General features: G+C 39.5%; 1 protein-coding gene across 1 annotated transcript in view; it reads left to right on the top strand.

Annotated features, from left to right (window-relative positions):
• The first annotated feature begins 7404 nt into the window (after window positions 1-7404).
• usp6nl (USP6 N-terminal like) overlaps window positions 7405-13246 on the top strand; it is a 30153-nt gene continuing 24311 nt past the window's right edge. The window contains exons 1-2 of the mRNA XM_044022114.1: window positions 7405-7579; window positions 12849-12931. Of these exons, the coding sequence (XP_043878049.1) occupies window positions 12928-12931 (4 nt within the window). The 5' untranslated portion in view covers window positions 7405-7579; window positions 12849-12927. The remainder of the gene's footprint in view (window positions 7580-12848; window positions 12932-13246) is intronic.

The raw sequence follows: 13246 nt of genomic DNA, 5'->3' as shown, positions 1-13246 counted from the left end.
GTAAAAGAGTTTGAGAGGCGCTGAACTACGACGACACGTAAATCAGACAATCGCCGTCTGTTTTTATCGTAAAAGTGGTGGATAGCCTGAGGCACGCTAACAGGCTAACAGGCTAACGTTTCACCGGCTCTTCAGCAGCAGATTTAAATCACGGACTCAGACTAGATTTACCAAGAGCTCGTCTGCACAGCAGTTATTTAGATTACACTGCCGCATTGCTAATGCTAACGTAAGGTTACCAGATTGTAGACTCTGGAGAAAATCCGTACCCGATCTTTAACAGATTTCCCGTCTGCAATCGGTTTAGGGAAAGACCCGGACGAAGAGGCGTCGCAGACCAATCCAGTTTTCTGCGTCGCTTTCATGTCGGAGAACAAAGTAATTGCACACGTCGTCGCCTCACAACTCTTGCACAACTTTTCTTCGTTGAATGTGGAGGCTAGCCGCCAAGTAGCCGCCATTTTAGGTGTCCCGTTAAAACAGGAAGAGGAAGAAGCTGCCAAATGTCGGTGAGTTGCACACGGCCTTTGGTCTTTGTCTGGACGTGGAAGCACAAGCGGGTCGCAGACGCGGGGTTTCCGTGGAGCGCCTCGGCTCAGGGGCTGTCGCCGCCGATGCTTGTCGTAAATCTCTCTCTATCTCGTCACTGTTTCACTTCTCTGTTCTCCTGCTTTTCTTAATTATCTTAAGTGCTATTTATCAAATGAAACAATGAAAGAACAAAAAAAAACACGTTGAACTTGTTGTTTCTTTGCATTATGTCAAAAAAAATGTTTCGTGTGTTTCCGTGCCGTAAAAAAAAAAGCTTGTTGTCTGTAGAAATGATTTTTCCTTTTTCTTCTTCTTCTTCTTCTTCTTGTTGTTTTTCTCTGTTTCTTTTCGATTCTCAGAGTTTTCTTTTTTGTTTTCCAGTAGTTTAAGGAGTTCTTGTCTCGAGAGAAGCCAAAGTTGATGCATTTCAGTGGATCCTGTGAGTGTGATGTATGTTTGTTTGACAACACGTGGAGAAAATCTGTCACTGGACGGGATTTAAAAAGTACAAAAAAATGCAGGCTTTCCTATTTCTACAACTGATTGTACTTATGCATTTTGTACCAGTGGAATTTTTTATACTGGAGATTAAAGGATACAACAAAAACATCTTAGACAAACCCGCGTCTGGCCTTGTGGTGTGGCCTGACCCCGACTGACCCCGACTATGATTTCTAGCTGGCATCGAGAAAAGTTGGCTTTTGATAACAAGATTTTCTAGAAGATCTTTGGCTTTATTTCTTTCACTTCTTTTTCCTCACTGGAGTGTTGTTTCCTTCTTTCTTTCCTTCTTTCTTTCTTTCTTTCTTTCTTCAGAGAGTAGGTGAGTGTCAGAGCTTTTCTTTCTTTCTTTTAACTTTTTGCTTTATAAAAAGTTGAAATAGCGAGTTTTTGTCGATACAACCGCGCTAAGTTTCATTTTGACTTCTGTATTTGTGCCGTCTAACACAATAAGACAATTATTAGAAAAAGAAGGAATAGAAATATTTAGTCACCTTCAGTGGATTAATGTATTAGTTTAATAAAGAGATCAGCTCATTAGAAAACTTCTTTCTTTTTGGATTTTTGAGCTTTTTTTGTTGGGTTGCTCTTAGCTGTTTGGATTTTGCGGTTTCTCCGTCCTTCTCTGTGAACTAACTGTGTAGCTGAAGCAGTCAGAGTTATTTTTGTAAACGTATGTTCTTGTGTGATGCAGTTTTTTGCTTCTGTCTCCTATATTAAACCATTTTTCCTAATACTCGTCTCTCTCTGTGTTGTTGTTATGTTCCAGTCTGATGTCGTGCTGTTTCACAACCCGTTCACTCTTCCTTCTCTTTCCGCTCTTCTTCTTCTTCTTCTTCTTCTTCTTCTTCTCTTTCATGCTCATGTCGGTGTGTTTTTGTTTTTTTTTACCACGTAGTAAAGTTAACTCCACTCACTAAACATGGTAAATATACATATCCAGGTGTTTTGTATGTATATTACTGTGGAGCCCAAGTCGCTGCGTGACACTCGACAATGAATCAGCAAAAAAAAAAACAACACGTTAGCTTGTTTTCTCCTAGCTTGAAGAAGTAATTTGACATTTTGGGAAACTTTACGGAACTAACTCACTTGCGTTAGTAACTTAAGTTACGTATATACGTAACTAAGCTATGTTCAGGCTAAATGCTCTAAGCTAGCCTTGGCCAGCTGGCTAACACCGCTCTGTTTTGTTTTCTTGGCCGATTTTCATCTCGTAGCATAGCTTTCCAAGCTACATGTTGGCTTGAAATCAAAGTCATAGCCGCGGTAGCCGCCATTTTTGGACCTTCTGTCTCTCAGTTAGCAAGCTTTAGTTTCGCTTTAGTCTCGTTAGCTTGCTCACTTAGCCTGCAGAACCATAGCTTCACAGTTTAGTTTATAAAGTGTCAGTAAATGCTAACTTCTTTTACAGAATCATTTAACTAACGCTCCAGATTTGAATGTTTTATCTCAGACCAGGTCTTGAATCTAATGAAACAGTTTAGACTATCGATGTTAGATCTTTAATACTGTGTTCTAGTCTTTATTTAAAGTTAAGCTAAAAAAAAAAGAAATCCCAAAATGTCGAATTATACGCTCAAATTAAGATGAGGATTTTATATTTAAATGTTTTAGTTGAAATTGGCATTTTAACCTGTGGCGACAAAATAAACTGTCGCTGTGCTGTCCGCTGTCCTGGGCGAGGCCTGTCCACTGTATGTCCACTCTCTGTGTCCAGTCCACTTCCGTACTGTGTCCCCGTCACAACTGCATCCCCAGTAGAGACAGAGACAGACAGAGAGACAGAGACAGAGACAGACAGAGACAGAGGAAAGAGAAGTCAAAGGTCAAAGTTTCCGCCGATCATTCGCAGAGAAGGTTTATTAACGCGTGTTCAAACAAAAACAAAGTCTGTGAAGGTCACAGACGTCTTTAAAAGAACTGGCTGCTTTTCAGAGAGAAAAAAACCACACGTTGAACGTCTCCTTAAAGACAAGCAGCGTTTTTAAAGCTTTAGATTTCTGTATATCTGTGCTCTGTGGCAGATTACAGCATCTTCTCCTCTCATCACTGCACCAGTCCACCAGCTCTGTTATTAAATATTGATTGTGAGGTTCAGTCGAAACATACAATAAACCTCTATTATTGCCGACGTGTGGCCTGTAATTCAAGAAAACGTCTGCGGCTCAAGATTTTTTATTTTTTCTCAGATGTTTTTGCTCTTTGGGGTTTTTTTTATATTCCCTCACATAGAATCAGGTTTGAGACATGAAAGCAGCCAGTGAGTGAAGGTTACACGCACGCACGCACGCACACACACGCTGAGGACTCGCCGAGGAAAGGTGAGCGTGTGATGATGAGAGCGACATCAGCTGCTGTCCAGGAAAATTCAAGGTAAGGTCCAAACAAACACGTTTGTACGGATGTTGATGTCTGAAGGCGAACTTTGCACCCACTTCCTGTCAGTCAGTGTGTGTGTGTGTGTGTGTGTGTGTGTGTGTGTGTGTGTGTGTCCTTCTCTGCAATAAAGAGCTTTTCAAACAGAATTTGGGCCGTGCGACGTTTAAACTGGAGAACTTTTTGCTTAAAGATTAAAGGATAAAGAAGAGAATATTTGTCGTCGTGGTCTCAGAACTTGAAATGTGTTTGTTTTTTAAGTTAAAAACAATCATCTTTTCCTAATCCTCAGAATTAAAACATTTACGATTCGCACATGAAAACGCGTGAATAACCCAAATAAGTTTCGTGAGGAACCTGCGTATCTTCTCAAATAAGTTTCGTGAGGAACCTGCGTATCTTCTCAGATAAGTTTCGTGAGGAACCTGCGTATCTTCTCAGATAAGTTTCTTGAGGAACCTGCGTATCTTCTCAGATAAGTTTCTTGAGGAACCTCGTATCTTCTCATATAAGTTTAGAGTGAGGAACCTGCGTATCTTCTCAGATAAGTTTCTTGAGGAACCTGCGTATCTTCTCAGATAAGTTTCTAGAGGAACCGTATCTTCTCAGATAAGTTTCTTGAGGAACCTGCGTATCTTCTCATATAATTTTCGTGAGGAACCTCTCAGATAAGTTTGGTGAGGAACCTGCGTATCTCAGATAAGTTTAGGGAGGAACCTCGTATCTTCCTATATAAGTTTCATGAGGAACCTGCGTATCTTCTCAGATAAGTTTCGCAGGAAGCGTATCTTCTCATATAAGTTTCGTGAGGAACCGTATCTTATCATAAGTTTAAGGAACCTGCGTATCTTCTATATAAGTTTCATGAGGAACCTGCGTATCTTCTCAGATAAGGTGAGGAACCTCGTATCTTCCTATAAGTTTCGTGAGGAACCTGCGTATCTTCTCAGATAAGTTTCGTGAGGAACCATCTTCTCATATAAGTTTCATGAGAAGTATCTTCTCAGATAAGTTTAGGAACCTGCGTATCTTCTCAGATAAGTTTCTTGAGGTATCTTCTCAGATAAGTTTTGTGAGGAACCTGCATATCTTCTCAGATAAGTTTGGTGAGGAACCTGCGATCACAGCGTCGGTCAAATATGTCCAGAAAACCTCGAGTGAAAATCTGAAACATTTCTTGAAAACAGCCATCATGAAGCCGCTCGGCTGCACAAGCCATGAATAAATCCCACAATCAATATCAGACTATTTATAGTGAGGAGACGGCAGTGGATCAATAAACCAAACACAAGATGAAAATAGAGTCACGCTCCATGAGGTTTCCAAACCATGCTGATGTTTGTGGAATACGGTGCGAGGACTGACATTAATTCAGGTGATAGATGCCTTCAAGTGAACTTTTGCTCTTATGATGATGTGAAGTTTTCAACGTAATCGTCACTAAAACAGACAAATAATCGTCAACTTTTAATAATTTGTGACCAAAATCTACGTCAGTTTAAGTCTACGACGTCTATGTCACATGATCACGTCTTTCTCTCACTGTGAGACAGATGTTTGTAAACTCACTCACTCACTCTCCCACACCAAGCTGTTGATCCACTGCTGCCTCCATCACTAACTTCAAATGTCTTATTTTGTAAAATTCGGCTTCTAAAATCCTTTGTTCCGATTAACCTCAGTGACACAGAGTGACCACACGAGGCAGCAGTGGACCAGCAGCTCCTGTGTCCTTGCGAGTTAAAATCACTGGTTTCTCTATGGGCTTTGGTGTGGGAGAGTGAGTGGTTTACAAACATGTGACGTAGACGTCGTAGACTTAATGAACTGAGAATTTTCGTGACTTTTACAGTGAGGATTTTTTTTCCTTCATCTCAAAGCTCACAGCTGCTCTGGTATTCATGTGTTCACACACACACACACACACACACACGTCCTCCTGTGACGGACTGCTGCAGAACACAGAGGTGACGTGATGTTCCTGCTTCCCTGAGGAAGGTCAAAGGTCAAAGGAAGGTTTGCTGCACATTTTTTGATTTTTAAAACATAATACATTATTATGCTACAGTATAGTTTATATAAATTTGTATAATATCACTATCATATCACATTTTGACATTTTGACTGATTCTTTATCACATTTTGAAGATTTTAAATCACATTTTGAAGATTTTAAATCACATTTTGAACATTTTTCATCACATTTTGAAGCACTTTGATTCTCTCTGTATTTTCTGTCACATTCTTTCAAACACGTCGAGCTGATTAACGTCTATTTTCCGTCCTCCCTCGCGGTGTCACTGTGTCGTGAAGGAAATAAAACTCCCCATGTTTTTTTGCTCAGGTAATTACATTTTGTCGCTGATGAAAGGAAAAAAAACAAAACAACATAAAGAATTTGTCTCCTTTTCTTTCTTTTTCTTTGAAATGTTTGAGTCTGTCTGAAGAAGTGAAGTGACTCATTTCTTCTTTTGTGAGAACAAACATTCGCTGCATTGTTCACTTTGTCACTGATAATTACAGCGTGTCGCAGACTGTGAGCGAGTCTCGTGGTGTCATACTGCCACCTGCTGCTCAAAGTGAGGAATGAATGTGTGTGTGTTTAAGACTTTTACAGTGACATTTTATTCCCAGTCGGTCTCTTTTAAATAATCTGAAAACAATAACGTTTTATTTGTGGTTTTCAGGTTTATTTTGTATTTTTAACTCAATACAAACAGATTCTAGGAGTAAACTAAAAATCAGTTTTCTGGTTTATTTTATTTGTTTGAAACTAAAGTTTGTAAACCACTCACTCTCCCACAGAGAAAACCAGTGATTCTGGTCCTCTGCTGCCTCGTGTGGTCACTTTGTGTCACTGAGGTCAATCTGAACGCGGGAAATTGACAAAATAAGACATTTGAACTTAGTGATGGAGGCAGCAGTGGATCAACAACTCCTGTGTGTGTGTGTGTGTGTGTGTGTGATGTTAAAATCACTGGTTTTCTCTGTGGCCTTTGGTGTGGGAGAGTGAGCGGTTCACAAACTTCAGTTTCAGGGAGAAAAATGACTTCAAACATGTAACTCATGAAAGAACATGTTCATGTGTTTATTTCATTGTCATTGTCCAACAGGAAACTTAGATTCACTCAGGCTTTTATTTGTCTTATTTTCATTTACGACTTCCTTAAATGGTTTCAAAATAAAAGCTGAGAAACAAGTGTTTGTTTCCTGTGAACCTGCAGCTCTGACACATGTGTATCAGTTCCTCACTCTCACCAGCAGAGGTCAGTATGAACCTTCAGACTGATGAATGTTCTACAGGTGAACTGTGGTCACGTGACAGTATTGATTAAATAAAACCACATGTGTTTATTCACTTTATTTCTTATCACAAAAAAGTAATATTAATAAATAGATTATTTTACAACTGATCAACTAAATCTTCTTCAAACATCACATTTGCCAAGAGGAATTTAATGTTTATTTTTTTGTTTACTGTGTTTCCACTTTTTACTCTTTCTGCAGTTATATTACTGTTTCTGTTGTTTACTGTGTTTATGTTTTTGTTTGCTCTTTTTTTTTTTACTGTGCGCAGCAAAAACAAAAATAGAAACAATTGTAAACATTGTAAAAACAGTTAAAAAAAACTAGAGAAATAGTAAAAAATAAATAAATAAATGTAATAACATTTAAAAACAGCAGAAACTGTAAAAGAAAAAAATTAAAACAGACTTTGAAAAACACATGTCGCAGGCGGCAGAGCGTTACCGCTCGCGGTAGCTTCAACACGGTAACCTCAGCTGAGATCATCGCATACCGGTGGTGCGGTGAAGAGCGGCGCGGAGGGACGCGGCAGCGCTGTACACCATTGGGGGGCGGTGCGCTGCCGCACACACCGGTGGGGCGGTGTGTTGAGAGCGGTTCGGTGAGGGCGGCAGCGCATTGGCTACCTGCCTGTGTGTGTGTGTGTGTGTGTGTATCCTGCGCGGCGGCAGCAGCAGCAGCAGCAGCTTCATTAGCAGCAGCTGCGGCGGCTTCTTCTTCTTCTTCTTATTCTTCTTCCCGGAGTTTTTCAAGTCCGGACTTCCTGGTTACGGGACCGTGGAATTGTTGTGCTCCGCTCCGGCGGAGGAAACGACCCGCAGCGGTGAGACCGAGCCTCAGGAGCCGGAGAGGCGAGAGCAAGGTGAGCGGCGTCTGAGGAGTTTAGTTGTGGGAAGTTGAAGCGTCAGCGCGGCGCTGAATGAGCCGAACGCCGACGGGAAAACATGGCGGCGCAGCGGCGCGAGCCGCGCTTTTCACGTAATTCACGTTGTTTTCAGTGAAATAAAGAAGATTCGTGCGGTTTTATTCGTGTCAACTTTGAGCTTATTTGTATTCACCGAGGCCTGTTCGACCAACCCAGAGCAAACACAGCTACTGTGAGCTAGCAGAGCAGCGACACACACTTCCGCATTACTCCTTCAAAATAAGAGTCTTTGTTTACAAACCCAGTTTGAATCAATATGAATAATAAAGATAACAATTATATTACCTACATATTTATATAATTCTTTTCACATTTAAAGCACATCAATGAGATAATACATGAGAAAATAAGGAAGACATATTAATAAGTTATAGTTATTAATCCATTGGCTAGTTTTCAGTTTATTAGACACATTGAACTAAAAATATTCTAGTTATGTGACATAATAATTCAGTTTATTCTTCATATGTGTAGATGACAGTGAAATATTTATTGAATCACTTTTCTTGAGTACTTGATTCAACTTTAAAGTCATTTCTCTTTGGTATTGCATTAATATGAAGCATTGTTGTTAAAACACACAGGCCTTTCCATTTGTAAGACTTATAATTAAATATTTGTCAAAGTGTTGAGTTTATCTGTGTTGGACACGGCACTATTTTAACAAAGTAAAGAAAAAAAACAGCATTTGCTTTCATATTTAATCATTTACACTATGTGTCAAGAACATGAAGAAATAAACAAATACTGCCCGTATAAAACTGTAAATAATGAATATGGTGGGCTTTTTCCGACCTTCACATTTAATTTTTTACTTATTTAGTTGTTTTTTTTCCCCATTAATTGAACTTTTATTTGAAAGGATTTGTGTTGCCAGTAAATAATGTGTTGTAAGTGGAACAGGTGCTTGTTGAACTCCGTCTTCCTCATGTTCAGTAGTGGTTTAGTAACCGAAAACAGAAACACCTGTGTTTATCACATCCTGGAAAATCACCATCACTTCCCTAAAACACTTTCAACAACACTGTGTCAACAGATTCACTGGGTTTACACTGACCACAATTATAGTCTGATAGTTCTTATTCTATGTATAAGTTTATACAAATAAATTATATATATATATATATATATATATATGTGTGTGTACATATATGTATTAAATTATTATTATAATAATAATAATAATAATAATAACTTTCCATAAACGTAGAAAAGTAAAATAAATTGTTTAAAAACACAAAAACAAATAAAAGTTATCAATGACTATATCATACTTGTTATTTATGTTAAATAGACCTTTTTTTTTTTACTTGTTTTATTTTAAAACTCCGTAAAACTGTCCTTTTCGTCTCTGTTTTATTTTGAAACTCCACACGTTCTACATCCTGCCGTGTTCCTGTGTATTGTCGCGGTCTTGACGCGGTCTCGCCTCCTGCAGCGGGGTCGACGCGGCCGCTGAAACCGCCCTGCGGCCTCTGATTGGCTGTTGTCGCGAGCTCGGAGGCTCGTGATTGGCCGCCGTCGCCTGTCAATCACCGCGTGAGCTCCGAGCTGCGACGGTTTAACGAAGTCGAGATGAGGTTGTTTACGTTTTCATTCAAATCTATAAAATAAAAACATCAACAAAGGCGCGTGATTAACGAGTTTAACGTTCGTGTTTTTTTTTTGTTTTTCTATATCTCGCGCGACTTCCTGTCAAAAATATAAGATTAGAGGTGAGCGAAGTTGCACTAAACCTCAGGAAACCCGGATGTACGGCTCTTCCGGCTTCAAAATAAAAGCACTTGTTTGTCAGTTTGGAAAACTTTGTTTTTTACTAAAGTCTTTGAATGTTTGCTTGTTTTAGTGATTATGAAGAATGTTTTTGAACATTTTAGTGAACATATGGCACCTGGTTTACACAGTGTACAAAGTAAGTACAGTAAAACAACATAATATATTTATTTAAGGATTGAAAACAAATTTAGAAATACAGATTTTCATCATCTTAAAGTTGTGTTCAAAAAGATTCTAGTCAAAAATCAGTTGATGGTATATGATGCATTTACTGTACATCTCTTATAAGTTCACATAAATGCAAATGATTTTTGAGTGTTTAATAATATAATAAAATAAAATATACTGAAGGAATTTTGTCAGAAACATGAAAGAAGATGTAACAACACGTGAAAATCGAACAGTAAGAACCAAAAAATATTAAACGATAAATACAGTAAAACTGAAGAATAATGTCTTTAATTATTAAATTAATTAAAATAAATGTTTTTCTTAAAATGAATTACACATTGTGACTGTGGTTGAAATAATGTTTGTTTTTAGGATTTTAAATTAACACACGGTTTTTATTTTGAAAACAGTGTGGCAGGAAGAACCCCTCTGTTAATGTTGTGACGTGTGTGTGTGTGTGTGTGCGTGTGTGTGTGTGTGGCTTCAGGATAATACGGCTTAACTGCAGCCAGCAGGAGCTTTGCACTTTGAAAACATGAGGCAGGCGTGAGCGAGTGAGTCTGAGTGAGAAAGAGCAAGAAAAACAACAACAATCACACACACAACACATTTCATCCTCATCATCCTCATCCTCCTCCTCTGCTGCTGCTGTAACCTGAGGAAAAAGTGTCAGGCTGCGGTGAAACGAGCCCAGCGTCAGGTTCAGGGTCAGGACCGTCTGCTGTGTCAGCTTTTATTTTGAAGCCATTATGTCTGCTGCTGTTTCTGCTGCTGCTGCTACTGTTGTTTCTGCTGCTGCTGCTGTTTCTGCTGCTGCTGGGATTCTCCGGCCTTTCCCAGCTCGGATGCAGGAGCAACATTCCTGGGAAAGGCAAGTCCCGTCACACGAGTGTTACTCACACAATCAGCAGCTTCAGCAGCAGCTGACGCACAAACAATGACTTTAAAGGGCTAGTTCAGGTTTTCAGGAGTGGGGGTTTGAATGTGAGGTACTGTGTGTGTGTGTGTGTGTGAGACTGTGTGTGACTGTGTGTGTCATAGCAACAGAGACTTTACTCACTTCTCTTTGTCTTGACATTTCAAATGAATGTTATAAAGACTGATTTTACTCCACTTTTCATTCACCATAAATAAGCACAGTTATACAGTAATTGAGGCTTTGAGTCATAAACAGAAAATGATTCACTTTTAATGATTTATTTGTTTTATGGAGCAAAGAAACCAGAAAATAAAATTAAAATCAAAGATTCTGGTTTTAATTTAAAAAAAAATCAAAACTGCTGAATTGACGATTCGTTTGTTACGAAATCGTCGATTTTGATGATCAATTTAATCATTTTGAGTTGTTTTTTTTACATTACTAGAAGTAAATAAAATGAGTGTGACTTCTTTTTGAATTTGAAATAAATAATTTTAAAAACACAGTTTTATTCTCTTTAGCTTTAATCATTCTTCCTGGAAAATAGAATTCACATTTTTATGTTATTTTTTGTTTAAATACAAATTATTAATCAATAAAATGTGACTTTTTTGTGTGTTATCTTAACTTTTAAAAGTTATTCTTAGAAAATAAAACATATGTTTGTGTTATCTGGTGATTCTTTGATTGTAGTCGTAAAAAAAAACCAGGAAAGAATAAATCGTGTTTCCAACTGTGATTTAACAACACACACACACACACGCACACACACACACACACACGCTCGCTCGCACACACACACACACACACACACACGGTCGCACACACACGAGTGTGTGTGTGTGTGCATGTGTGTGTGTGTGCGCGCGTGTGTGTGCGTGTACATACATGTGTGTGTGTGTGTGTGGACCTCAGCACTGACTGTGTAAACCACAGGAAGTGAGGACAGTGTGATTTTGGCAGCTTCTTCTGTCACACCTTAAAAATGCCTCTTTATAGGTCCAAACATGTATTTTTCAATAACACAGAGTGTGTGTGTCTGTCTCTGCGTGTGTGTCACTGGGTTGTTGATTGACTTCAGAGACGTCTAACCAGTCTGAGGTTGCGTGGTTACTCTTAAACAGCGGTTACACACACACACACACACACACACACACACACACACAGTGTGGTTTCACAGAAACACGTTATTGTTGGTTGTGAACAGAAAATCTTCTCTGTCATTAATCACGTTTCTATTGTGTGTGTGTGTGTGTGTGTGTGTTATTAATGTGTGTGCGACAGTAGGAGACTGTGTGTGTGTGTGTGTGTGTGTGTGTGTGTGTGTGTGTATTTTTACATGTTAAAAAACCTGGAAACTATACAAACTCCCCCCTGCACAAAACCCCATAGAGAAAACCAGTGATTTTAACGTCACACACACACACACACAGGAGTTGTTCTGTTGTGTTGATCCACTGCTGCCTCCATCACTGAGTTCAAATGTCTTATTTTGTCACTTCGGCATCAAAAATCCTATATTTGGATTAACTTCAGTGACACAAAGTGACCACACGAGGCAGCAGAGGAGCAGCAGCCCCTGTGTCCCCGCCAGCTTAAATCACTGGTTTTCTCTATGGGCTTTGGTGTGAGAGAGTGAGTGGTTTACAAACTTCAGCTTCCTGTTGGAAAACGTCGCCTCACAGTGAGATAAAGACGTGATCATGTGACGTAGACGTCGCAGACTTAAACTGAGGTCGTTTTTACTCCGTTTGTCGTTTGTTAAGAAGCTTAAATCAGTGCTGAGACACGCGTGTGTCTCCAGTGTCTCGCTGTCCTCTTACACTGAGTGATGGTTGTTCTCTGCAGATGCTGATGTGAGTGACTCTGCTCTGTGTTTGTCTCCTCTCTGCTGACGTCTGCTGCTTCAGCATCAGTCCAACTCCTGCCAACACCAGGGGAAAAAACCCCTGATTTTTACATCACCTGCATCATTTCCCTCCTCCTCCTCCTCCTCCTCCTCCCTCCCTCCTCCTCCTCCTGCTGATGCTGCTGCTGCATCTGCAGGGTGATCAGATAACCTGTTATTACCACATACTATCATCTGATTACTGTGATTTAGAACAACAACCAGGCTGATTGGACTGGATGAATTCTCCACACACACACACACACACACAGAGTTAATTGTATCCTGTCAGTGCTGGTGTAGATATTCATGTCTCCGCCCTCATCCTTTCATCATTTCTTCATCCACACGCTTCTTTTTTAGATGTTTTGGAGAATTTGACGTTCATATTTTTGATTTTGTCGTCGTCGTTGTAAAAGTCATTTTTCTTCCTCCTTCTTCGTCTTCTTCAGGTCATGAGTGCCTTTAGGAAACGTCCAGTGGAGAAGAACCGCACCTGTCTGAAGCCCCGCCCTTCCCGGGACTTCCACCATGAGTGAGTACCTGACGATGGAAACTCTCGTCCTCTTTGGCTTCTTTGTGTCTAGTTTTATTTATTTGTTGTGATTTTGTTTCTGTGAACAAAATCATTTGTTTTCTCCTTTGTTACACACACACACACACACACACACACATCCTGTTTGTGTTGTTTTGGTAACACTTTAGCATCATGCTATGTTTTAATAACACATTCACTCGTATTATTCCAGTTAATAAAGTTTCATTTGAGCTCCAGGTCAGTTCACATCACTAGTAAGTTTTTATGGGAGTTAAGTTATGTGTAATTAAGCTTTTATTAACCGTTAATAAC

This window comes from Solea senegalensis, linkage group LG3 (assembly GCF_019176455.1).
Source record: "Solea senegalensis isolate Sse05_10M linkage group LG3, IFAPA_SoseM_1, whole genome shotgun sequence".
In the NCBI taxonomy this organism is placed as follows: Eukaryota; Metazoa; Chordata; class Actinopteri; order Pleuronectiformes; family Soleidae; genus Solea; species Solea senegalensis.
Note: the sequence above shows the minus strand (reverse complement) of the source record. Positions and strands in the feature narration are given on the sequence as shown.